This window comes from Eptatretus burgeri, chromosome 5 (genome assembly GCF_056783735.1).
Source record: "Eptatretus burgeri isolate ZD-2024b chromosome 5, Ebu_testis_v1, whole genome shotgun sequence".
Classification (NCBI taxonomy): domain Eukaryota; kingdom Metazoa; phylum Chordata; class Myxini; order Myxiniformes; family Myxinidae; genus Eptatretus; species Eptatretus burgeri.
Window position 1 is genome coordinate 19,195,209 of NC_140965.1, and position 27,500 is coordinate 19,222,708.

Below are 27,500 nucleotides of genomic sequence, written 5' to 3' on the forward strand. Positions count from 1 at the left end.
GGGTTCGGTCGTGTCGAGCGAGTTCGAGTGAGGAGTGCTGCGAACGGGTGCACGCCGAGCTTGGGGGGTATAGAGGCCCCGTAGACCCTTGTGGGGACACGAATCCCCAGTGAGGTTGTCCCGGTGTGTGTGGTGCAAGGTGCGAGTGCGGCCCCGTGTGTGGAAGCGACCCCGTGTGTGAGTGGTGTGGTGGAAAGTGTGCCGAAGGGCGTGCTTGCCAGCGCGCCTGTGTGAATGAGGCACCGCGGGCGAGTGTCACCGCGTGTGCAAGGGAAATGGCATGCGTGAGTGAACGGCCGAGTGCAAGGGAGACCGTGTGTGTGAGAGAGCGGTATGTGAGGGAGATGTCGGTGGGCATGTGTGAGCAGGCAGCCGCGTCTCCCGGTGTGAATGTAATGGAATGGTGTGTGAGCGTCGTGACACGTAGGAGTGCGTGTGTCGAATGGCGACGACAACGACAATTGAGAGACAAAAGCCGGGTTGCGGCTGTAGATGTTTTGCGCACCGCGCCGGGTTCACCCAGCAGTGAGCACGCGGTTCGTGCTGTGCAAAGCACGAGGCCCCCACGTGCTCGCTTGCGGGAGTGAACTCCTGGTCCGGAAACGAGCGCGGTGAATGTTGCCGATCCCGCGACGGACAAAGTTTAGGCAGGATTTCGGATTTGGACCGGATGGGTTCTCCACGCGGGCGTGTGTGTTTATCTCCAACGGGCAGAGCACATGTGTTCGCGTGGGGAACCCCTCGAGACGTGGGGCTTGTGGTTTTTTTTTATGCGCCGGGTGACGTCATGGCTGCATGTGTGGTTGGAATCCGGCAGGAGGGTGAATCCCTGCCGGATGGTACCGTCCAAGAGGGAAGAGGGACGCGAACAGCTGCCATGACGTCACGCCAAAGGTGCGCGGCTGTGAATTGCTGCACTGGTGTGCAGGTTGCGAGTTGTCACGCTGGTGCTGCGCAATAAAAAAAAACAAACAAAAAAAACAGCAAGCCTCACTTTCGGGTGAACAGGATTCCCTGGGCAAGGGGTGGAAGACCCCCTGGCCTGGGCACAGGATGGCACTAGCTAGGGGGAAGGGTTAGCTTAGCGAGACCGGCTCCATGGGGCAGGGGTAAGTCCTCATGGGGCCCGTGGAATGGATTAAGTAGAGGGATTTTAGCCAGATTTAGGTGGGAAAATGTTTTTTGGGGATATTTTGAGGACAGAGACAGACTTTGAATGTGTAGAGGGGACGTAGTTTAGCTACGTAGTGTTAAAAGGAACGTGCTGGAGTGGAAGGGACGACGTGGGAGCACGAGTTAGTTAGGGGAAGTAGTTAGCAGGATGGCAGAGTTCAGCGGTGTGAGTGTTGAAGAGTTGGTGAGTGAAGTGGAAGCATGTGCTTGGTGAGTGAGTGAGACCAGCGGGTCTGTGTGAGTGGAGCGAATGTGGAATGCATGGTGCAATGAGTGATTGGGGGGAGGAGTGACTCCCGCCCAAGGGAGTCCGGGGTTAGTGTAGACCGAGTTAGTCGGTTAGTCAAATTAACAAAAATGGAAGTCGTTTTGTTATTGGTGGGAAAGTAGGCTCGATACCCGTTTGGAGGGTGCAGGAGCCCTGTTGACGGGCTGGGAGCGTGGCTGCGAAAGGTGAGTATCGCTGAGTGGGTACCCCGGGCACCAGGCTAGTCGGCCGTAGTAGGCCAAGGGCCCATGGGGGGCTGGGATAGCGTAGTGGGCACGGGTGCGTCCGCTTGGTGCAGGGGGCCCGGGGTGCCATTAGCCGCGTGAGCAGTGTTGTGGGCACGGGTGACCCTCGGAAAGGGGCCCGGGAGGCCAGCCTGCCACGTGTGTGTTTCAGGGGAGTCGCCATGGAGGGCACTCCCCGGTGTTTAGGGAGCTGGTAGGCTCGGAGGCAGTGTAGTGCCCTGGGGTGCCATCGTCGGAGAATCGGCAGAGGGTCGTGCCTGCCAAGGGGAGCCACGCGTCCCAGCCATGAAACCGTGTGAGGGCACGGAAAGAAAATTGGGGGGCGAGGCCCGAAATTGTAAGGACACCAACACAGGCGACGGGAATCTGGGTTGTTAGAACCAATAGTTTCAGCGTGAGGCGCTTGTTGAAAGCCCCGGGGTAGTTTAAAGGTTAATGGTTAGGGTAGATTAGGAGATGTACCCCTCCGCACCATCCATCCCTTCGCTCTCGTTGTCGGCCGCTGGACCCACTTTGGGGTTCGATCGCTGAAGTCTGGGGAGGCCATTCTGAGGCTTCGTTGGGCCTCGACACATGACGCTAGCTCTCCCTTATTCCCCTCCGGGAAGGGAACGTAAGGGTTGGGAGTAGGCTAGTAGACGATAGGTTAGCCGAACAAGGACGATAAAGGGGGTTAGGGGACGAATTCTCGTGGGAGAAAAGGAAAAAAAAATCAAAAATTAATTAATTGGGGCGAAATTGGGTTTCACAAATTAAGGGAGTGGGTGGGGACAGTGACAGGCAAAGGCGATAGGTTGGGAGGGAGACCGTAGGCTAGGTCCGAGCCCGCCGTCCGAGTGGCCAGCACCACCGCACTCCCTCCACCAACCTCCACTGCAAGGCAAAGGCCGGCCCACTTCATCGGCAGCTGTTGTTTTGCTGCAAGGTCTGTGCCGGCTGGATCGTCTGCAGCTGCTGTGCTGCAAGGCCTGTGCCGGCCGGATCGTCTGCAGCTGCTGTGCTTCAAGGCCTGTGCCGGCCAGTTCGTCTGCCGGCTGTGTTTGCCTGCAATGGCCTCGTTCTGCCGGCTTTGTTTGCCTGCTGCCTTTGCCATGCCATGCCCACTGCCCCTGTTCACCAGGCCCGTTCAATTTTTGCTTTGCCCCCCCCCCCCGTTCATTTCCATGTGCACCAGGATCAAGGCAACAGTTTGCGAGCTGCGAGAACTGCCCTGTTGGCAGCTACAACACGGGCCTGCAGTGGCGGCCCGTGCACCATGTTTGTGTTCATCCATCCATTCGTGTGTTCATTGCGTGTGCCACTTGAGCTGGCACGGAGACTACGTTTGTGCAGCCCATGCACCGTTGTGGTTCACTTGGTTCATTTTAAAAAGGGAAGGCCTTGGACTGCGTGTGAGCAGCCAGCCACGTTCCCTGTCACCTGCATTGCTTGAGCCAGAGACTGCATGCGAGCAGCCTGGCTCCCTACTAACTGCTTTCTTTTTGCAGAGTCCATTGATCCTGGGCCATGGTTTAGTGTAAAATTTGTAAGTTAAGGTTAAGATGTACTGTAAATATGAGTGCGCCCCCGGCATGTCTGTCTTAGCGCCGGCAATTTTCTTTAAGTCGTCCGTGTGAGTGGGTTTGTTTGGGTAGTTACTCAGCCCTCAGGTTATTTATTTTGGGGACACGAATACCATGAATGTCGCACTCAGGGATCCGTAGGTAAAACGTACTAGGGGAGAACTACACATGATGGCACACGAAAATTTGATGACTCCGGACGAGTCTGTAAAAAGGGGAGGGGGTAGTGTTGCGGTTGAGGAAATTCGCAAACCACCATTCAGGTCCTGTAGGTGAGATATCTCTGAAAGTACATGTGTAGTTAGCCCCAAACCCGTTGTTTAGAGGGAATAAATGTGATTCATTCGGGCTGCGACCCTTTTAGATAGCCGTTTTTCTGTTCTATCTTTATTTTGAACCAACCACATCTCAACCGCCATCACACAACAACCACCAACCACAACTCCGCTTCACAACAACAACGCCAACAGCCACGACCTTTACCTTCACAACTCGCTCCCGCAAACATCGCATCACCACCATTCCAACGTCACCATGGCCATGGACCACCACTTTAAACCCTCCACCACCTTCGCCTCTCCTTCTGCGGACATTCCCGCACCGCTTGTGGGCACCGAGCGTCAGGCTGTCCTGGCCTCGTGCGGGACGCGCGCCGAGCCGCGGGTGCAAAGTGCGGCCTTTCCGAGGAGAATTGGGATCAGGAATGATACACGCCCATTTCTGATCCGTCCAATCGGCAAGCGCGGGGTGGTTTGGCCCCGCCTCCAGGCGCGTCGGAGTAGAATCGGGAGATGCAAATTCGAGGATCAGGGGAGACTTACGCCCCTTTTTCTCCGTTCAATGGGCGAGCGTGGCTCCACCCCCGAGCTCGTTCTGATCCAGAAATTTGCATATGGGTTCTCCTGCCGGACTATAAAGCGCCGAGCACGGGGTGAATTGAGTGAGTTTGAGAAGAGTCAAGTCGGGTCTGGAGGAGAGTCAGTCTGTCGGAGTCTGTCGGGGTTCAGAGTCTGTCGGGGAGCTGCAGAGAGAGGAAGCCTGGAGCGCGGTCGAGGTGATTTGCTGCAGTCAGCTGAGGAGAATTGCGGAGGGGACCAGATAGCTCGGGTCCGAGGCAAGGAAGACGGCGGTCGGCGACGAGCTCGCAGTGGAGTCGCTCGTCGCGGGACCCAAGCAAGCCAGCTATCCTCTTTTCCCAGAGCATCAACAATTCCCCCCTTTTTCCCCCCGCGTTGAGATAGTGCGAAAAGGGGGGCCCCGTTCCCACCCCACTCCAAGCAGTGCCAACGAAACCCGCGAAGGAGCGCGGAGTCGGGGCACCGCCGCGCCGACACATTTGCGGCTCATCACAAGACATGGGTAGGATCCACCCGGTCTCGCGGCCCACAGGCCCCGTCTGTCCCCTTGTCTTTGAGGGTGGCCCTTTTCTTTTGCTTTTGAGTAAATGTGTTGTCGGCGCCGTCTGTAAAGTAAAACTGTGTAAGTGTTGCCGTGTGCTCGCATAGTCGGTAGTAGATCTGCATTGTTGTGTTTCTTTTGTAGCATTTGCTGTAGGTGCATAATTGTTGTAATTGTATATGTGTGCTCTCCGTGTACCACGGAATAAATGTGCTTTATGTTGAACTGTTTTCCCGTTTCGCTTCGTCTTTTCTTTAATTGAATCTCCATCTTGCTTCACGTAAAGGGTTGGTAGTGGGCTTAATACGCCCGATAATTAATCGGAACCGTCGAGGCCGACGATAACACCGCTCGGTTATCCCGATAGTACGGAACGGGTCGCTTTAGTGGCCCGTATCCGGAGTCGACCTGCGGCGAGGTGCGATCGCCCGGTCTACCCTCCGCGTGGGTACTTAGGTAGGTCGAATTTGGCGAACAACCCTATCCCACGCGGGGGGCAGATTGGCACGATCGTGGTGAGGCCGAAAGGCCCACCCGTGACTAGTTCCCGGCGTTAGTCCGAGAGGGTCACGACAGAATTGTCCGTCCGGTGGGCGACGTGCCGCGATTCGAGTTACGTGGCCGTTCGCACGCCGGCGGGCGCGAATTCGCATCAATATACATATATATATATATATATATATATATATATATATATATATATATATATATATATAATATATATATATAATATATATAATATATATATATATATATATATAATATATTATATAATATATATAATATATAATATATATAAATATATAATATATTATATATATATATAATATATCATATATATATATATATATATATATATATATATATATATTTTTTTTTTTACTCTGCCTGCCTGGCAATCAAATAAAATTGAAAATCATACCAAACAGAAAACTTAACCGTTCATATAGACATCATAAAGGACACAAACAATAGGAACGAAGAACAAATGTAATATGTTGGAGAGGGTGGTGTAATAGACACTGTGTCAATGGTGGTAAAACCTGGAATTAATTTATTTGCCTTTAAACCTCTTTAAAACTTTTTTAAAATTTAATTATACACTTGAACACTGGAGAACACAAATCACCTTCCAAATACTTTCAAGAACCTACAGTTTTGCAGGACTTGAATATATTCTATAGGGTGGTGTATAACACCACTTTAGTCGTGCTCAACTTCCGGATTTTTTCAAACTATCTTTCAAATAATTATGTTAAAATTGAAGTACTGTGGTATACAGTTTGTATATGTATATGTATATGTATACATTACATTACATTACATATTTATTTATTATACTTGAACACTGTGTCGGCTGTGGGGTTTTGCATTTTATGAACTCTAGTTGTGGATGCTATTCATGTACGTCTTCTTGTTGACTCCTGCCCTTCTACAAGTCAGTTTTTGTAATATCATGTGATGACAATGAAGCTTTATCCCTATCGTATTAGCAACTGTTGGAATGGCCGGAGAGCTCAATTGGTTGTCTGTTTGCTACTAGATGTCGGTTAATGATGAAGTCGAAAATTGCTGCTCCGATGCAATGCCAGCAGGGAACGCTATATCTCGAAGCATGCCATACCGTCCTTCAGAGGAGAAAATAAAGCCTGTTGGTCTCGTATATATTTTGGATCTGTATATTAAAAATCACTTTGTAGCTTTATAAAACGAGGCCATTTTATTTTAGCATCTTTGCTTCATTTTCCTGCTATGAGTTTGCTTTATAATTAGCAACACTTCTTGCAGGTGGGAGTGCTGGAATGTGGCCAGATCATTGCACAGAAATCATAGGCCAAGTGGCAATGAGCTGTAATTTTTAAATTACCTTGTGATTTTGATATTGGATCCAAATGGGAAATTACCAAAGTTGCCATGTCTCAGGCCTATGTTTTCCAAAGCTGGAATCAATAGGATGACCAGGCCTATACTTTGCTATAACACCCCCTTTGTAAAACTATGCTGTTTACAGGGAAAGTTATCAGATTTATTACTAATGTGAGAAGTAAATTAATTGTTTGAGCCATTACTACTCTGTGCCCCTTTGACCAAACTTCCATCATCCAGAAGTAATCAATCCATATCTTTTTTTTCCTGCCATTTGTATTGCTGTATTTATTGTCATTGTAGTAAATAAATATGGGGCATCCTGACTATCATGTAGACCTTCAAAATGTTCACAATTCGCACCTTCTTTCCAGGAGGTCCCACCAGTCCCAGTGAGCCCCGAGGCCCCGTGTTTCCCTGCAGCACAAAACAACAGTGCGGTTTGAGTGAAGGAAATGCTTAAATGAAGAAATAAGGAACGAAAGTCGATTGGTGGGTCATCTGTAGTTTTTACCCTCATTCCAAGACGGCCTCGATCACCTTTGGAGCCAGGAAAACCCCTCTCTCCCTGCAAGGCAAGAATATCAAAATCGATCTCATTCATATATCTACACAACTTGTTTGAAAGTCTGAATATGGTCTTTGGTACATAATGAATCGGTCCTGGTGTTTGAGAACCACATGCTACAACATGAGTTATTGCCACATGGTTCTTCACTAAAATTGGCTGTCTACCACACATCTCACCTTCTCTCGGATCACGTGGGTAGGTCAACATGTTTTGCTTTCTGGTGGGTCAGTGAACCACACTTTCTGGTACCACACATCTCACAAGCTATAAAATTACCCCCGTGTGGGGGTGACGGTCATCTCTATAATGCTTTTCACTATCATAATAGATGAACCGTTGCCAGATATCTCTTAAAATGACAGACTAGATAGGTTTTGAAAATGGCGACTTTCACAACTTTCGCGACCTCGTGACCTTGACCCTGACCTCAAATCTGGGAAAAAATATGTTGTTGGGTATCACTCATCGACCTCTACCCACATACCAAATTTCATCAAGATCGGAAGTAAAAAGTTTTCTTTGCACCGGGAGGTGTTTTTGACCATCTTCCAGGTTACGCGGCGGCCAAACGGGATGGAGATTCAAAAATCTGTACAGTTAGATACAGGATAATATTTTTTTACTATCATAATCAATAAACAGTTGCCGAATATCTTGTAGAATGGCAGACTAGATAGGTTTTGAAAATGGCGATTTTTATAATTACGTGACCCCGTGACCCTGAACCCAGACAAAAGTTATATCGTTGTGCAACACTCATCGACCTCTACCCACATACTAGGTTTCATCAAGATCGGAAAGAAAAATTGTTGATGGATGGACGGACATTTGGTCCGGCTTTATTAGGTCATCTCGGTAGAGAAGACCTAATAAAAAGTTAACTTCTGGAAAGATGACTGCCACTCAGAGAGGTTCTGTAGCTTTGCCGGTTAAATAAAATTATTTTCTCAATTTGGACCAATAATCTTCAAGAGGACACCAACCCTGTTATTGTGGCTGTCAGCTCAAAATGGTCAGAGATAATTGTGGTAATTGGTGGAGTACAAAAAGCATCATCATACCATTCGAGAAATGTCTGTGGGATTGTTTGTTTGTTTGACTACTATGCATTCCTGAACTGCTGGATGGAATAAGTTCAAAACTGATGGTTGAACTCTGTGGACAGGTGGATGGGAAGGCTTTAAGTGGTAAAACAAATTCATAGTCTAGGGTGGTGGAGGGGAGAGGGGAAGGATGCAAAGTATATGTAAATATGTATGACATAGCACCGCTTCCAGTGGGAGGTGTTATTATAAGTCAGACTAAATTACGCCAATTCTAGGGAAATTAACCCGTCCAAAGCACAGGAGGAGAGGAGATTGGGACCATACTCTGTGCAGCGCGTTGGTGCTGCTTTAAACCCAACCCCACCTGGTATTAATTCAACAGCTGAGCGGGATTTGAACTCAGGACCCTAGGATCCAAAGCCCGCCACCCGAACCATTAAGCCAACACCAGGCATAAAGCACAGGTTCACTTAGTATATTCAACTGACAAGATTGATAATACGTCCATGACATATCCACCAGAATCAATAGAATTTCAATTCCTATTTTCTCAGATCATTCAATATCAGCTCTCCTTCCTTCCTCGGTGTTACTGATGATATCTACTTGCCTTCTGACCCGGTTTGCCATCCATCCCTGGAATTCCTGCGATACCCTGTGAAAAAATAACCAGTATGGGAATGTCAGGAGTAAAACACAGCAATGCAGCATCTTGGTTCAAAATTTATTTGGACTAGTACATGCCCGTACGTGCGTGCAAACCCAAAAAAATAAAAAAATAAAATACACCCGTGCGGGAGTGACAGTCATCTCTGTGAGAAACAAGCATGAGTTCCTGTTACGAGGGTGTCGTGTTCTCGGGTCAGGAGGGATTTTTGGCCAACTTTGAAGTCACGTGACGCGAAAACGAAAGCGAATATCGAAAATCCGGCCTGACCAAATCTAGATATGGTCCCATAGATTCATATGCCACAATAAAATTCAAGATAACTTAAGAAATGTAGGAAATAGATTTTGAAAATCGTCATTTTGCAACTACATGAAGCAGTTTTCGCAAAATTCAAAGTCACGTGACGTGTATGTATTTGAAGATATTGGTATTCTTTTGAATGGACATGAAAGACAAGGTCAGCTGCTATGCAATGGCACCATTCACTAACTTTTACCATGCCCAGTAGAGAATATATAGCCTCCTGAAGGTAGGGCAGTTTTTGCAAACTTTGAAGTCACGTGACCCGAAAACGAAAGCGAAATTCGAAAATCCGTCCCGACCAAATTTAGATATTGTCCCATACATTCATATGCCACAATCAAATTCAAGATCGCTTGAGAAATGTAGGAGCAGATAGATTTTGAAAATCATCATTTTCGCATTTTTTGCAAACTTTTAAGTCACGTGACACGAAAACGAAAGCGAATATTGAAAATCCGGCCCGACCAAATTTCGATATTGTCCCATAGACTCATATGCTACAATCAAATTCAAGATCGCTTGAGAAATGGCGGAGGAGATAGAATTTGAAAATCGTCATTTTTGCAACTTTAAAGGCCTCGTGACCTTGACCTTCGGTGACATTTAAAGTCATACCATTGTGTACGTCTCATCGACCTCTATCAGGATCACTACTGACCAGATCTCCCGCTTCAACTTCATTGTGAACGGACGGACGGACGGATCGAAGGACATCGACACCCATATTATTAGGTCATGCTCGAAGAGATGACCTAATAATAAAAACTTTCAAACAACCACACAGGCCGTTCCTTCGCTCTCATAAACGACGACTGGATTGGGGCATTGTGTATATCTATAAATGCGCATAAGAAATCGAGAAATCATTGGAATACATCGTCATCACCGTCCGGAAGTAGTGCGTGCCCGTACGGAATGTTCACATGCATTCCACGAATTATCGCTTGCATTGAAGTAACAACTGCGCACACACACACACACACACACACACACACACACACACACACACACACACACACACACACACACACACACACACACACACACACACACACACACACACACACACACACACACACACTTAATTAAAATCCAAATTAAAATCAAGTTTACCTCCCTGTCTTTGCTTGCCATGACATTCGCTGCCATTGACCATTGCCACTCCTACGCCACGGTAACTAAGGCACCGATCGATCCCCATCCTAACCGGCACGGCACGTGACGTCATCATCAGCCGGCCGCGCATCAGCCTACGCGAAGTTAAGTCCTCACTGTCCGGAAGTTCGCATATCGCAGTTACGATTATTTGCAATTTAGTTTTAATGGCCAATTATTCAATTCGCGCCAACGTATTTTGCCTTTTTGCAATGTCATCGCAAGGAAAAACACAAAGAGAAGAGAAGAGAAAAAAAGAAAACGTAGTGCAAAAAATATATATATATATATATATTTAAAACAACCACACAGTCTGTTCCTTCGCTCTCGTAAACGACGACTGTATTAGGGCATTGTGTTTATCTATAAATGCGCATAAGAAATCGATAAATTATTAGAATACAGTAAGTCATCACTATCCGGAAGTCCGTACGTTGTAACACGTAATGGGGAACGCGGCTGAGGTTCTCTTCCCCATCGGCCACACCTACGCAGCAACGTGTCTTGTCATTGGTTGGTAAATAAATGGCCATAACTTGGGAAGCACTTGCCCGACTAATATCAAACCTTGAAAAGGCACATACTCAGGTCCCCAGCAATATAGCTGGCAAGTTTCAATTAGATTGGACCAGTGGTTGTCGAGAAACAGCGGTCACACACGCACACACACACACACACACACACACACACACACACACACACACACACACACACACACACACACACACACACACACACACACACACACACACACACACACACACACACACACCTGGAATTATAGATAGATGCGACGATGATTCTTTGTAACACAAAAAAAAAAACGGTGTACTAATTAAAAACTAGAATGATTTCGACATCGTGACCTCCACCCACATTATTACATCATTATAATACTTATACCAAATTTGATTTAAATCCCTTTAGCTGTTCTCAAGTATCACATTTTTACCTGTCATTACCTCTGACCTCTGACTTTTGACCCCATAATACAATCTGTTTATCTTTATGTCATTATACATACTTGTACCAAGTTCGACTTGGATCCCTTTGGTCGTTTTTAAGTTATTGCGGTAATGAAAACCTATCACTGACTTGGACCTCTGACCCCTTGACCCCATGATCTAATCAGTTCATCTTTGCATCATCATAATACTTGTACCAAGTTTGACGTCGATCCCTTCAGCCATTAAGTTATCACAGGACCCTCAGACCAGCATATTGCTGAACACCGCAAGGCCTTTGAGTGCAACTATCCATATAGGTCTGCCATTGCCAAAAATGGTATCAAGCCAAGGCACACACACCCCCTGTGGGAGAGGGTTGTTAGCATTTTAGGTTGGACCCTGTACAGGACCAGAAGCCAGATTCTGGAGGCTTGGCACGGAGAGGAAATGGTCACATTGATCACGCAGGAGGTGGTGAATTTGCCGTTAGCTTTTGGACCACTTTTGCAAAAACGCACCGGGGGCACCCCGCCATTGAATGGGGGTTCCGCATAACACAGCACCCGGCTGGTTCATCAGGCCAATCCCTACCCCCTTCCCCACAACCCTCTCTCCCACCTCTCTGCTGCACATGGACACATGCCCAGTATACTGACACATACGGTTGCAAACTTGATTACATTCATCTAACGGTACATGGGATTGGGATTACACCAAATTGTGTTTACTTTTAATGAGAGTGACCGATTATTCCCATATTTTATCGAAACATTTGGTGATGTAATCCAATTGGGCTACATGAGTGTTGGGTTTGATCCTTAAATGTGATAATGTTTTTTAAAAAATTGATTACTGTTGGAATTTGTGAGTGACATGAACATGTGTTGGTTGGCTGTCCATCCTGTCCAGCTTTTCCCACCCCCACCTTTGAGTATAGAGGGGGATTTTGAGATAATGTTCATCACTCTTCAGAAAGGTGAGTAGATGCAGGTGGCTTGTCACGTGTTGTTAACCAAAACGTTGAGTAAGTAATTGCTTGTTCAAGGAAAGGTTAGAGAACTAATTGGTATCTGCAATAAAAACCGAACATGTATTACTCGAAATGTAATTGTTGAAGGACTGTTCCAGCGTTCATACCAAGTGCCTTTTTGACACGAGGGATGTGCAGAACACCTAATTGAAGCTTTCCATATAAAGTAATTGCGTCATGTAATAATCTTTCAGCACATAGAACTCATGCACCCTTAGGTTTTTGGAGGTAAAACGAGGCATTCTGAGCAAATTTGAAAGTAGTTCCGAGACACCGTGTGAATCATCCAAAAAACACCAATTACATTATTTCGCAATCCATTGCAATGCCACATCTACCAGAAAATGAGAGGCATCAATTTATTGGACACCATCAAGCAGGGTCTTCCATTAGCCATGTTGCAAGGCTCTATAATATAAGGAGAGAACCTGGTTATGATCTCAGAATTATCAAGCCACTGGATCAACAAGAGATATGCAAAGAAGTGAACATCCCAGGATAACGTCTCCAGCTCAGGACCGACACATTCACATAACCCATCTATGTAATCGATTTCAAACAACCCAGAGTACAGCAAATACACTCCCTAGACCTTGCAGGATAAATGTCAACATCGCCTTGACTCAAGCGTCATCTCTGTGATGCAGGGATCCATGCTAATTATCCTGTTCAGCGTCCAAGACTTGCAACGTGACACATCCAAACATGCTTGCAGTGCTGAAATCATCAAAGCAGCATGTCTGATGAACAAGTAGGCAAGGGGAAAGTGATATGTTCAGTGACTATTCTTGGTTTCTCCTTGAAAGGAAGGATGGCTGTACACAGGAATACAGAAGACTCAATGAGAAATATGCCCCAGTCTATATCCAGGAAGGCACATATTTTGGACAATGAAGTGTTATGATGTGGGATGGTATTGCTGAAACCTTTCACACCGACTTGAGCTATATCTATGGCAATATGATGGCAGATTGATACATTATAGACCCTCTATGATGATGGAACAGGAGCTGATTCAGGTGTGGAATGCTATTCCTCGGCTCAGATTTGAGTGATCAAATGGTCAATGTGACGACGGTGCAATGAAGTAATTGCTGTGGTGGCATACCCAATATTGAGATTGTTACCTCCACGTTGAATCACGACGTGAGAAATATTTGTCACAATGCAGAAAATATTTGTCACTACGAAACCCAGGAAGAGCCTACATCATTCTGGGTTTCAAGTTTTTCCTTCCACTTCTGTGATTGAGAATTTGTAGTTGTATCCATCTTGTTCACCCTCTGTGTTCTCCCCTTTCCCTCATTCTCGCCCCCCCCACCCTCAATCCCATATTTTCCAAGTTTCCCTCTATTTTGACCCTCAACCCCACTGCTCATGTGTCTCTCCCTCTTTCTACTGTTCTTATCATTCTGTTATGTCCTGATCCATTCTGTGTTTCAGCTCCTCCACAAGCCCCAACACTATGCAAAGAAAAAAGGCGTACATGCATGATTATCCCAGGTAAACAAATGCGATAACAGGTAAATTGTTAGTCGTCAACATCGAATCACAGAAATGTAAAATAACGTAGTCCAAAGGAGGGGAAAAGAAACTTATACTTTGCATTTTATCTTATGGCTGCATGTAGTGTGAATCTGAAGATGCCATTGCAGGATTTCCTGCTGGACCTTAGCCTAAAAAAGATAAAAACTGAATTTTTTACCATGATCCCAAATGATGATCATGTACATCACTTCCATACTTACAGCGTCACTGTACTAGCTATATTGTAAAAGCATAAAGTTAAATAGGCAAGCTAGTTACACGTAGAGTGCACTGTGTACAGCGCAGAGACTTTACTGTTTGCAATTGCATTGCAATCTAAGGAAGGGGTGTTGGCAAAATAAGCAATTAAAAAAAAAATACACATGCTCTTGGCTCATGGAAGAGTTTTGACACGTCACAAAATCACAACACAACACAACAAAGGGAACGGCAGGAGAAATGGGAAAACACCAACAGCAGGGTGGAGGGAGAAAGTAGATGGAGATGGACAAACAAGGGATGCAGGTAACGACGAGGGGTAAGCGAGAACTCAAAGAGTGGACAATATGGATACATAAGCAAAATTTTGGGAGCGGTAACGGGTGTAGAAAACATCATGATTTTGGATGGGGGATGACTTGAAATGGTGGTGAACACCTATCTTGAAGATCTGGAGGGAAGAATGAGATTGAAAAGAGTATGGAAGTTGGTTCCACAGGTGGGGGAAAAAAGAGGAATAAATGAGTGCAGCTGAGCATTGATTCTGGATTTAGGCAGTTTCAGTGGGAGGGTTTTGTTGGTGGACCGTGTGCATCCTCTAGATACCTGGGGAGCACAAAGCAGGGAGAGGGCAGATTGTGAAAGTCCAGATATGAGGCGGAAGAAGACAGAGAGACCACCGACCTGTTGGTGATGGCGGTGACAGACTTAGAGACTCGGCCTCATCGTGAGAGATTCCAATGATATTGAAGGCCTTTGATTTCAGTGTCAAGCTGAGCAAGATGTGAGGCAGGGGAGCCAGCCCAGAGGGGAGAGCAGTCAGTATTCCATCAAGCAGCGGATGAAGGTCTTGTAGGTGGATAGGAGCTCAGGTGTGCCAAGGAAAGACTGCACGACGGAGGATGCCCAGTTGGCGTCTGGCTTTGAAGGCCAATTTTGAAATGGAACTTGTCCAAGAGAGATCAGGGCTGACAGTGAGACCCTCGAGTTTGAGTGACTGAACCTCTTTGAGAGGACTGTTGAGAAAACAGATCGAAGGATTTGTGGGACGGTCCTTTCGGAGAGAGAGAAAGTGAGTGTGTAGGATTTCTCAGGATTGAAAGGCATATTCCAAGTGCTTGACCAGTTTTTGATTTTGTCAAGGTCTTAGAGGAGGGAAGAGGCTGCAGCTTGTCTGTCAGAAGGATGAGGAATGTCATGGTACAGGGTGGAGTTGTCAGCAAAGACATAAAGAGGATTTTCCACTCGGTGAGATCATTGATGAAGATGAGGAATAAAATCAGACCTAGAACACTGCCTTTGTGGTACTCAAGCATTGAAAGGGAATGACGAGTTCCCTCAAGTTAACCTTATGAACAACCATATGTTGGCAACCATTGCAGGACTTGATGGGCCAAATGGCTTCTTCCTGCATTTAAAGTTCCTAGTAAGGGAACTTATCAGGTAATTCTTGGAGCTGCTTAAGTTTGGAATACAGTCCAAAGCCAGTGAATAGATTACTTTATGTGTCGATACAGGGTGTCCAAAAATATACCATCAGAGATGGAGAATCCCCCGCCATTGAAGAATAATTGAAATCAGATAAGCGGTTTTCCATTTATTACAAAAAACATTTTTTTCAAGATGGTCACCCCAGTCGGCCATCTTGGATCCGGCCACGCCCAAAATCAATAGGGTTCTTCCTTTTCAGGTGGTACATGTGTGACCCAAATTTCAAATCGATATGGCGAACAGTTTATGAGTCATCGCACTCACAGCTATAAATGTTGACGCCCAGCCAGCCAGCCGGACGGACGGACCGCCCCAGTCGGCCATCTTGGATTCGGCCACGCCCAAAATCAATAGGGTTCTTCCTTTTCAGGTGGTACATGTGTGACCCAAATTTCAAATCGATATGGCGAACAGTTTATGAGTTATCGCACTCACAGCTATAAATGTTGACGTCCAGCCAGCCAGCCAGACGGACAGCCGGATGGACGACCCGGGTGAAAACAATATCCCCCTTCCGCCACGCGGTGGGGGATAAAAATGAATATTCCAAAAAAATATGTTTTATTGTTATTCGAGATAATGACATATATTTGATATGAATCCATGTAATTGACTTGATATTTTTAGTTCGTTGTGAATATTGATTGTTGTTTTCTTTATGATTCAGGAGAAACCCCATTCTCTGATGTAATGATGTCCTCAAGAGAAAGCAATGATTGAGAGATTTGTACATGAAGGTGGTCCAATCACTCAAGCCCAAAGGCGTTTTCAGCATGAAATGAACAAACCATCCTCAGAAAGACACTCCATATGAAAATGGGTGGATCGGTTTGAGGCTATACGATCTGTCCTGAAGGGGAAATCTGCTGGAAGGCCAAGGAAGTCAAATAAAAGGAGTGAATGTTGTTACAGAGGCATTTACCAACAGAACCCAAAAAAGTTAATTCGGAGAGAGAGAGCATCACTTGAGTTAAACATTCCAAAAATCTCTGTTCATGATATTCTTCATAAAGATCGAATTGAGGTTTAAATGTTATAAAATGCAAACAGTTCATAAACTTTTAGAAGAGGATTCTGAAACAAGAGGAAGTGTTTGTCAGTAATTCATTGAACGGATAGGCCTACAAGTGGATGAACATTTTTTTTTTTCATCAAACCTCATTTCTCATGATGAGGCTACATTTCACATTTCAGGCAAAGTTAATCATCACAATTGTTGGATATGAGGAGAAGAAAATCCGCATTCATTAATTGCATGAACACGTCTGGTGTGTCATGTCTGGTGTGTAAACGTCTAGTGTGTCATGTCACGTTCTCACATCTATGGACCCTATTTATTTGATGAACGCACTGTCACCAGCACGTTGTACGTCAACATGCTACGAGAGTTCTTTATTCTGCAACTGAAGAAAATCCCAACTTGTTATAAGGAACTGTCTTTCAACATGATGGAGCACCACCTCTCTTTGGTCCACTTGTTAAAGTGTTTTTAAATCAAACTTTGCCAAACCATTCAATTGGTTGAGGTGAACTTATGAAATGGCCTGCTCATTCACCCGACTTAATACCTTTAGATTTTTATATCTGGGTTTTTTGAAAAAGTAAAGTCGACATTAGCGAACCAAGGGATCTTGAAGAATTTAAACATCGTATTGTTGATGCTGAGTCATCCATCCCTGCAGCTGTGTTGGAAAATGTTTTCTCAGAATTTGAACACTGAATTAGATTGATTACAGTGAATGATGGATGACAGGTAGAAGTTCATTAATAATTCTAGAATATCTCAGCAATACCATAAAATTTTTAAAATCTAAAACCTACAAGACCACGACACGTATGCTTATAAGATTTAGGTCAGTATCCTGAATAACAAGAAAACTATTCAACGTTCATTTTGGTATATCCATTTCTGGACACTATTATAAATCAATTCAGCTTATTTACTTTCAGATGGCACATAAACCTTTAAGTATGTTACATACAATATATATATATATATATATATATATATATATATATATATATATATATATATATATATATATATATATATATATAGTTACGGCTGTGGAAATTCGCAATACAACATAAAGGGTCCTTAGATCAGTTATGATGCTAAGTTTATGTGCAGATAGTTCCCCACCGTTGTGTAGAGGGAATTTTCGTGTTCACAGGGCTGTGATCCTTTGCAATAGCCGTTTTTCTGTTCTATCGTTATTTTGGACCGTCCGAAGACTTCAAACGAAGGCCCCGTGAAAGGCCTACAACGGCGCGCGAGTTTTCCCGCCTTTTTTGCGGCACCGGGGCTGACAGGAGAGGCTGCGAGAGCTCGCTGGCGATTGGTGGATACGGGGTGTGAGGCGGCCGTGAGGAGGGAACGACCCTATTCGAGGAGCTTCTCGAAAGGGCTAGAGGAGAGGCGGAGCCAAAAAGGGGGTGGAGCGAAGGGGCGGAGCCCCACGCTATATAGGACAGACCGCGCGTGGGCTCGCTCTCTTGGTGGACGTCGTGTTTGAGCTCTCTCTCTCTCCTGCCTGGATCATCGCGTTGGATTCCTCCACTTTCCTGCCTGGATCATCGTGTTGGATTCTTCCTCTCTCCTGCCTGGGACGTCGTGTTTGGATTCTTCGGGCTCTGGATCGTCGTGTTTGGACTCGTCGGGCTCGAGATTGTCGAAGGCTCATCTCTCCCTCTGGGCGCCAAGTCGTGAGGGTTGCGAGCAGTGGTCCCGGGTCGAGGCGCGCACGAGAGTGCCGGAGAGGGCTCGCCGACCGTCGCCCCTTGAGGGGGCAGGTAACCTGCTACGGTCTCGCGGGACCCATTCGGTCTCCCAGGTCCCGTGTCATAAAGACCCAAGTGGTCCAGCCTGACCCCCTTGTCTGTGAGGGGGTCTTTTCTTTCCATTTCTTTTGCTTTTGTATGACTGCTGTTGCGCCGTGTCCCTATAAGTTAGACCTGTGTAAGTGACTGTACATTGCTCGTATTCGGTGGTAATGCTTTTCTTGTACATTGCATGATTCCTTGCTTGTGTTGTGTGTGCAATATGTGTTTTGTAATAAATGTCCTCATGTGAAATGTATCCCGTTCATCATCTCTTTCCCCATTGGAAGTGCCATCTTGAATCGCGGAATAAATTAGTCGTGGGTTTTGAATACCCAGGGTAAAGAAGAGAATCTGATCTGTCGAGGTCGGCGATAACACCGCTTGGTTATCACTGTAGCACGGAACGGACCGCTTAAGCGGTTCGTGTCCTAGGCCGACCTGCGGTGAGGTACGATTGCCCGGTCGACTACTCACGCAGGTACTTAGGTAGGTCGAATTTGGCGAGCAACCCTATCCTGCGCAGGTGGGCAATTGGCACGATCGTGGTGAAGTTAAACCCCCACCCATGACTGGCTCCTGGCGGTAGTTCCAGGAGGGTCACGACTGAATTGTCCATCCGGTGGGCGACGCGGTTGCGATTGGAGTTACGCAATCGCTCGCACGCCAGGCGGGCCAGAATTCGGAACAATATATAAATATATATATATATATATATATATATATATATATATATATATATATATATATATATATATATATATATATATATATGTTGTTTAAGCATTCAATTAATTTTTTGGGGAGATTTCAGCAAAAGTATGCTGGGATCAGTAAAAGTGGGATATGGGATCAGCAAAAGTGGGATATGGGATATGGGAAAAATATGGGATCAGCAAAAGTGCTGATTTCAATCTTGTGAAACATTGTCTGGAAATTCAAAGAATGTGCATTATCATCTGTATATCGTTGCATCATAAAAGGTGCATGTGATTGCTGCGGTGCAGCAGCCATTCCAAACAATAAACATTTTTTTAAATGGCCAATTTGTAATTTAATCAGTATACATTTAAGATATCAAAATCCCAATTGATGTTGAATGTCACTAGATTTTATGAATAAGATTTTATGAATACCATGTTTTTACCAAGAAAGGTTGTAAATTTTCTGCCGAATCCAGACACAACCGGCCTCAATACTCAGATCCTCAAATTTTGCTCCACTCAGTTGCAGTACCTGTATCTGCTCTCTTTAACAGATATTTCTCTTTCCACCAGGTCCCAAAAGCATGTAATGTGACAAACATGATGCCAATTTACAAGAAAGAAGCCAAAATAAACTCACTGCTCTGATAACCTGTCAACCTCCTTCCTATTATAAGCAAGGTAAAGGAATTTACAATTGCCATCAATATAAAGGTCTTCCTCTTCTCAACCTCTCTATTAATAGATGACGAATTTGGTTTCCAGCAATGACACTCAACAATGGACATGCTGCTCATAGTCTCCTCACAATGGATGAAGGCATTGCACCAGAAGTAAGAGGTCAGGGGCAGTCTCTGTGGACATATTCATTGCATTCAATAAGATTGGCACCCAGACTTGCTTGCCATGCTGTGCAGCCAATGTCATCCAAGGTCCCCTTTACACCCGGTTGACAGATTTCCTCCATCCACACAAACACATCGTTCTGCACCCCAATGACAGACAGCCTGCAGCTGCTTCCCTTATGGCTGACGTTGACAAAAATCAGAATATTGTCCAACTTCAGACAAATGTCATTCGATTCAAGCAAATATCATGTCCTTCCTTTATGTTAAACTATATATATATATATATATATATATATATATATATATATATATATATATATATATATATATATATATATATTTTTTTTTTACATAAATACTATGAAAACAAAACTCAATCAGCTTTTTAAGTATTGCAAGCTAAATTTTTAAAATAGATGGAGAAAAAGATGATCAAGAAGCTGAGGTTGTAAACTTACTTGTGTAATGTTTTATGGTGAGAAGTACCATAATCTGGTGGATATCCAGATCAAGGAGGACGGAAACAATAATGCAAAGGATTAGAGGTTAATATTCTGGGGTAAAGTTCAGTCCAACTTGATAGAAATCCTTATGGGAAGTTCAGTTACTTCGCAATGTTTTCTCATTTAAACGAGCATGCCAGAACATGGGTTACATACACCCATGTAAATCCTTTCACAGCAAAAAGATAAAGTGTAAGCCATTGATGCACAATCTGCAGGTTTGCCAACTTGTGAAGGTCAACAACAACGAAAAATCTTGCAACATGGATGTGTCGTGCCGAAGGTACAGTAGCGAGTGTGTAAGCCCGAGTCGAGTCTCAGCAGGTGGGTTCAGGGCTCGCCTTATGGTTGGTGAGATGTTAACGGAGTGATGTCTTCGGTGCTCTTTGGTGCATGCTCAGCTGTTTTGAGGCACTAATTTACAACAATGATGCAGTCTGGTTGTTTTTTTCCAATAAAATGTTTTTATGCTGACAAATGGTAGATGAAATGTTCTTTGTACTGTGTAAAATAATATAACCAAAGATCATGGTGTTTCTCACATTGGTTTAACAAGAAACTAAATTTTCTCCTGACTTTTGTGTTGAACTTATCAAGTAAGTGTTTTTATATAGGCCTACTAGCAGAGGCTACCTGGCACTGCCCGGAGGTGGGTGGGGGTGTGGGGGGATGGGGATACGCAGCGCTGCCCGGCCGGATGAGCTTTTCCTGGCAGGGGTTTCGGGACGTGTTGGACATTGAAAAGTTATTGGCCTCATGGTGGTTACCTTTTCCCTGCGGGCCGGTGGCAGCACTGCCTGACCCCAAATCCTAATATACACTTTATAGTGGCCTTTGGTGGCCTCAAAGCGGATGTCAAGGCACAGCATGTGAGAGCTTATATCCTCAACCAGATGCTCATGTACCCACACCCAAAATTTGGGGCCTCTTGGTGCTACGGTTTGGCCGTAAAAGAATAACATACAAATGCACAAACAAACACATAAACACTTGAAATTGTTTACAATATAAATGATATCAAACTTTTGGGTTAGATTTTATAAAAACAAGATATTGTGCAACTACGAAGATATATAATAATTGATCTACTTCTTGCACATGCCATTGTACTGCTTTGTGGCCTTCTTTGCTGACATCAGAAGTTCCTTTGAAGCTTCCGGCACAACACACGGAACATTGTTTGCCAGATTTACTTGTAATGTTGCAGAAATAGCTTCTAGGGGTTAATAATGTGCAACTCAGAAAGTTATTTCCATAGTGCATGTTGAGCATAAGAGTGAGGAAAATTAATTGTGCACTGATTTTTTTGCACTATTTATATGCACTGATTTTTTTTTATATATCTATAAGGCTGTGATCTACCCTTCCAAATGTTTGTCTAAAACCACATCTGAGTCAGGTTCGTTCATTCATATGCACCACAAGGCTGTGGGGTAGCATCACTGACTGAGGGTGTGGCTTGGCCGCTGATGAAATGTCCTCTGTTGGTTATGGCAGGAATTTGTAATTTGTTCATGGTGCCGGCATTAACGCACCAACTCTTCGCAAAGGACAGCATGGGATCTTTAACATCCACCAATAAATGTTGCCAGATGGGATGTCCAGTTTCATGTCCATCCAAGAGACAGCACACACACTAATGAATCACCCTGCCTGTGTTGCACCAGAATGACAGGTTATAGCTGAGTTGTGATTCAAAACCAGGCTCGACAGCTTAAAGATGAGTGTGCACACCTCTAGGCCATCCTGTCAGCCTCTTAGTCAGGTGGCAGAAAGGCTAAATCTTGACGTAAAATACATTCAATGCTTTGATGGTTTCTCCTCCTTTAGGATCTCCTGAATCAGAATCTGCACGATGACACACTGTCATCATGTAGAATTGCACTTTCCATCGATAACTCAATTTATCACTGCCCTTGTACTGATCTTACACCTCCCATCCCCCACGAGCAACTCTGGCTGTGACTTCCCCTCTGCTCCCATCTCTTGTTCATCTGTGTTGGACTGCTGTCTTAACAGTAATGACTCCATCTGCATCTCTCTCAGACTCATCTTAACTCTCTCTTCCTCGCGTATGGAGATTTAAATCGTCACCATGCAACTTGGCTGGGTGTTGGCACCTGTCTTACCAACCATGGCAATTCTGCAAAGGACTTCAGTGACCCCATGGGACTGACTCAGTCCATGAACTTTCAAACCTGGATTTCTCCCAATAGCAAATCTTCCCTTCTGGACTTGGTGATTACAAACATTCCCACAAATGTCTCCTGCTCTTTCTCTGCCCCCAATTGGTTCATCTGATCATGTGCTTCTGAGAGTCAACATCTCTGGCTATTCTTAGAGAACTGCCTCAACATCAGTGTCTGGCATTTCACTCAAGCACATTGGCAGGGACTGCAAGCAGACATTACTCTTCAACACTGGTCTCCCATATCCACTGCTCCTGATGTTAACTCAACCTGGGAATTTTTCCAAAGAAACCTGCTCTCTCACATGCACAGATTCATCCCATCTTTGCTTCAATTATCCTACCCTTCTTCCTGCCCATGGTACACTGAATCCTGTGATGAGGCAGTTGCTCTGAAACATCATGTCTTCTCTTCCTAGAAGGCTAATCCAACTGAAGGCAATCTCAGTGCATTCCAAAAGGTACACAACTATATGTCCACTCTCAAGAGAGCTATAAAACATCTATCCAACCTCAATAATGAACTTTCAAAATTGCTTCCCCCCTCTAAAACCTGGTGGCACCTTTTTAAGTCTCTCTCTGGTATGTCTGCAACCCCTCACCCTCAGTATCCATCCTTCCCTTTCGTACACAACTGCTCCTGGACCCTGTGTCTTTTGCACCTGAGAATGTGGAGAAGGTTCTTTCAACCCTCGACTCTGATTCTGCAACTGGATCAGACAGCATCAGCTCTCACGTCCTAAAAAGCTGCTCTGCTGCTGTTGCACATCCTCTCTCTGCCTTTTCCATCCTGTCATTTACCCTAAGTCATCTTCTATCTGCTTGGAAATCCACAAACATCACTGTTTTACATAAGAAAAGTGCAAAAACAGATCCGCATAATTAGACCTATCAGCTTCCTTCCAATCATCAGCAAGGTCATAGAATCAATCATCATTGTTGATATGAAATCCTTCCTTTTCTCCAACAACCTCATCTCAGATCACCAATTTGGTTTTGGAGCAGGTTTCTCCACCTTGCATATGCTGCTTCTACTCACCAGACAATGGATGGAGGCTTTCAATGTCAGACATGAGATCAGGGCCATTTCTCTGGCCATATCTCATGCTTTCGATACAGTCTGGTATCCTGCCTTGCTCTCCAAACTCTACATATGGCATCCAAGGCCAACTCCCCACATGGCTTCCTGACTTTCTCCACTCCCACAGCCAATGGATGTCTCTCAATGGAATCCTTTCATCCCCTCTCCCTGTCAAGGCTGGAGTTCCCCAAAAGGCAGTGTTCTGGGCTCAGTCCTATGCCAGATCTTCATAAATGATCTCTGACTCTCTGGAAAATATCCTTTATCCATTTGTTGATGACTCCACCATTTGCCATGACATTCCTCATCCTTCAGGCAGGCAGCAAAGCCTGGTGTTGGCTTAGTGGTTAGGGTGGCGGCTTGGGATCCAAAAGGTCCTGAGTTCAAGCCCCATTGACCGCTGAATTAAAATACACCAGGGGGTTGACTCAGCCTGTCATCCTTCCGAGGTCGGCAAAATGAGCACTAGTGTACTGGTAAGGGGGACACTGCATCAGCGGCATAGCCGCGTCCCAACCAATGATGCAACTAGCAGCCACAGGGAGGGGGGGGAAGAGAGAGAGAGAGAAAAAGAGAGAGAAAGAGAGAAAAAGAGAGAGAAAGAGAGAGAAAAAGAGAGAAAAAGAGAGAAAAAGAGCGAAAAAGAGCGAAAAAGAGAGAAAAAGAGAGAAAGAGAGAAAGAGAGAAAGAGAGAGAAAGAGAGAAAGAGAGAGAAAGAGAGAAAGAGAGAGAAAGAGAGAAAGAGAGAGAAAGAGAGAAAGAGAGAGAAAGAGAGAGAAAGAGAGAGAAAGAGAGAGAAAAAGAGAGAAAAAGAGAGAAAAAGAGCGAAAAAGATCGAAAAAGAGAGAAAAAGAGAGGAAGAGAGAAAGAGAGAAAGAGAGAGAAAGAGAGAAAGAGAGAGAAAGAGAGAAAGAGAGAGAAAGAGAGAAAGAGAGAGAAAGAGAGAGAAAGAGAAAGAGAGAGAAAGAGAGAAAGAGAGAGAAAGAGAGAAAGAGAGAGAAGAGAGAGAAAGAGAGAAAGAGAGAGAAAGAGAGAAAGAGAGAAAGAGAGAAAGAGAGAAAGAGAGAAAGAGAGAAAGAGAGAAAGAGAGAAAGAGAGAAAGAGAGAAAGAGAGAAAGAGAGAAAGAGAGAAAGAGAGAAAGAGAGAAAGAGAGAGAGAGAGAGAGAGAGAGAGAGAGAGAGAGAGAGAGAGAGAGAGAGAGAGAGAGAGAGAGAGAGAGAGAGAGAGAGAGAGAGAGAGAGAGAGAGAGAGAGAGAGAGAGAGAGAGAGAGAGAGAGAGAGAGAGAGAGAGAGAGAGAGAGAGAGAGAGAGAGAGAGAGAGAGAGAGAGAGAGAGAGAGAGAGAGAGAGAGAGAGAGAGAGAGAGAGAGAGAGAGAGAGAGAGAGAGAGAGAGAGAGAGAGAGAGAGAGAGAGAGAGAGAGAGAGAGAGAGAGAGAGAGAGAGAGAGAGAGAGAGAGAGAGAGAGAGAGAGAGAGCAGCCTCTTCCTTATCTTCAAACCTTGAAAAAAAAAAAAAACTCATCATCTTAAAAAATAATCACAAGCTGGTCAAACACTTGGAATATGTCTTTCAATCGTGACAAATCTCACTCTCACTATCATTCTCAAAAAGGACCACCATCTGGCAAACCCTCCTATCCAATTTCTTAACCCTCCCTCCCCCCTACCCCAATCCCTCCTTCTTCCAAATTTTCAGTTTTCCCTCCTGAGTGTTTCCTTCTGTATCCATCTTGTCCACCCCCTGCATCCACTCCCGTCCCCCAATCCTCCCCCCACCCATTGTTTGTCCGCCTCCCTCTGTCTTGGCCTTCGGCTCCACTGTTGATGTTTTCCCCCTCTCACTACTGTTCCTTTTGTCCTGTTACATCCTGATCTGTTCAGTGTACTAATACGAACTCTTTCCTATGTGTACAAAAAAAATGTTTTTACAGCCATTTTAAAAATACCGTGTTTGAGTCCTAAGAACGCCTCGTTTTTAGAGGTTGGAAAAAGGGGTCCTAAGAACATCCCACTAGCTCATGTTCTGATATTCACAATCTTGGCATCATATGAATTGCATTAGTACAAGTGCAAGATAATAATTTTGCAATAAAATTAATATCTGGGTCCCCAGAGGTCAGAAGGTGATCCAAATTGTCAGCAAGCGAAAATTAAAAAAAAGACTACTTTGAGATTACACTGAAACTCCTTCAAGTGGAAAAATTTCAGTGTTTTATGGTTACGACATACTAGAAAGGTAGTGTGAATCAGATTGTATGTGATGGCATCCTGTTATCTTGGAAATGTTTTCTAAATGTTGAAGCAAACAACTTTTATTTACACTTCAATTAATATTATTTGAACACATGCAGTTTTCTCAGTCAATTCTTACTTGAGATGAAACCATATACAGTACTGTACTGTACTTTCAAATACCAATGAGTGTTCACTGAACTCTTGTCCATGAAAACAATTGTAACATTATCTGTTCAATATCCATTGTGTGTCTTTATCAGATTCGTTTGTAATACTGTATATGCAATATAGTGATGATGCACCGTAAGATACTGTATCTGTATGTATGTCATTATTGCTCGCCCTCCTCGTTTTCACTATCCAACTCATTTTCATCATGCTTGTGGGAAGTGTAAAGAATTGGTGCATCCATCCTGTGCTATTCTGTACATTTACAGAAAGACGTGGATGATACACCCACTGCTGTGCATGAGGAGGCATTCTGAGCAAAAAAAGCCACAACTTTCATGAGCTGTGCCGGAGCGACCTCGGGCACACTAGTGCAAGGGTTATGTACACGATCTATAATATCCCATCCAAATTCTGTGACGTTGACATCAGGTGGCTCCAGCTGATCTGCAGCTTTTCATAGCATGGTTTGTAGATGGGCTTGCTTGATGCGCTCATGTACGGCAGGATCAGTGGGAGGCACGCTCTTCGTTTGGCGTGTCTTTCTTATTGGTGAAGAAGGAATGTCTCAGCTGGTTCATGGAAGTATGAGATTGTTTTTCCTTGTACACCATACAAATGTATGGCCAGCTGTGCTGACATCGCGACGGTTTGCCTCTTGTTCTCCAAGTACCTCCAGGCCAATCTCATGCTTTATCATGCTTGAAACAGCAGGTGTTTTTCCCTTACCAAACATGTAGCTGAAGGTGTTACAGCCCATGATAGCATGCACAAAGTTGGCAGATGGAAATGGTGCAAGCTCAAAACACTGCATGCTCTCCAGGGTGATTTCTCTCATCTCGGATAGTACAAGTAATCTTCCCGTTAACTTCTCCATGTCATAGACGGTTTTGTCCCCTGGTTTTATGCCCTTCTTCATGTTCTCCATGGTGACTACCTTCAAGTGGATGGTGTTGCAGAAATATGCAGGTAGGTTGCCCTTGAATTATTCTGCCATGCACTCTCCAATGGCCAGTGCATCATGGACATTCACTTTCTCATCCACTACATGCCATTCACAATGTTGAACAAAATATCAGTGTCTCTCTGCTGTCGTGGGTGAAGGTACCTTTTCAGTTCTTCCTGCATTTTCTTCAGGTCTGCTGTGTCAAGTTTTGTCCCTTTCCTCCCCCCCTCCCCCCTTCCTCATTGTGATTATCTGTCTTCACATCATATTCATCATCCTTACGGCCATGGAACATATATGTGTGTGTGTGTGTGTGTGTGTGTGTGTGTGTGTGTGTGTGTGTGTGTGTGTGTGTGTGTGTGTGTGTGTGTGTGTGTATATATATATATATAGGCCTATATATATATATATATATATATATATATATATATATATATATATATATATATATATATATGTATATATGTATATATATATATATGTATATATATGTATATATATATGTATATATATATATATGTATGTATATATATATA

At 44.5% G+C, this 27,500-nt stretch overlaps 1 protein-coding gene across 1 annotated transcript in view; it reads right to left on the reverse strand.

Annotated features, from left to right (window-relative positions):
• Positions 1-27,500, reverse strand: part of LOC147025964 (uncharacterized) — a 197,432-nt gene that overhangs the window by 41,786 nt on the left and 128,146 nt on the right. Inside the window, exons 13-15 of the mRNA XM_085883562.1 lie at positions 8,740-8,784; positions 7,027-7,080; positions 6,876-6,929 (exon numbers count right to left, since the gene is read on the reverse strand). Of these exons, the coding sequence (XP_085739688.1) occupies positions 6,876-6,929; positions 7,027-7,080; positions 8,740-8,784 (153 nt within the window). The remainder of the gene's footprint in view (positions 1-6,875; positions 6,930-7,026; positions 7,081-8,739; positions 8,785-27,500) is intronic.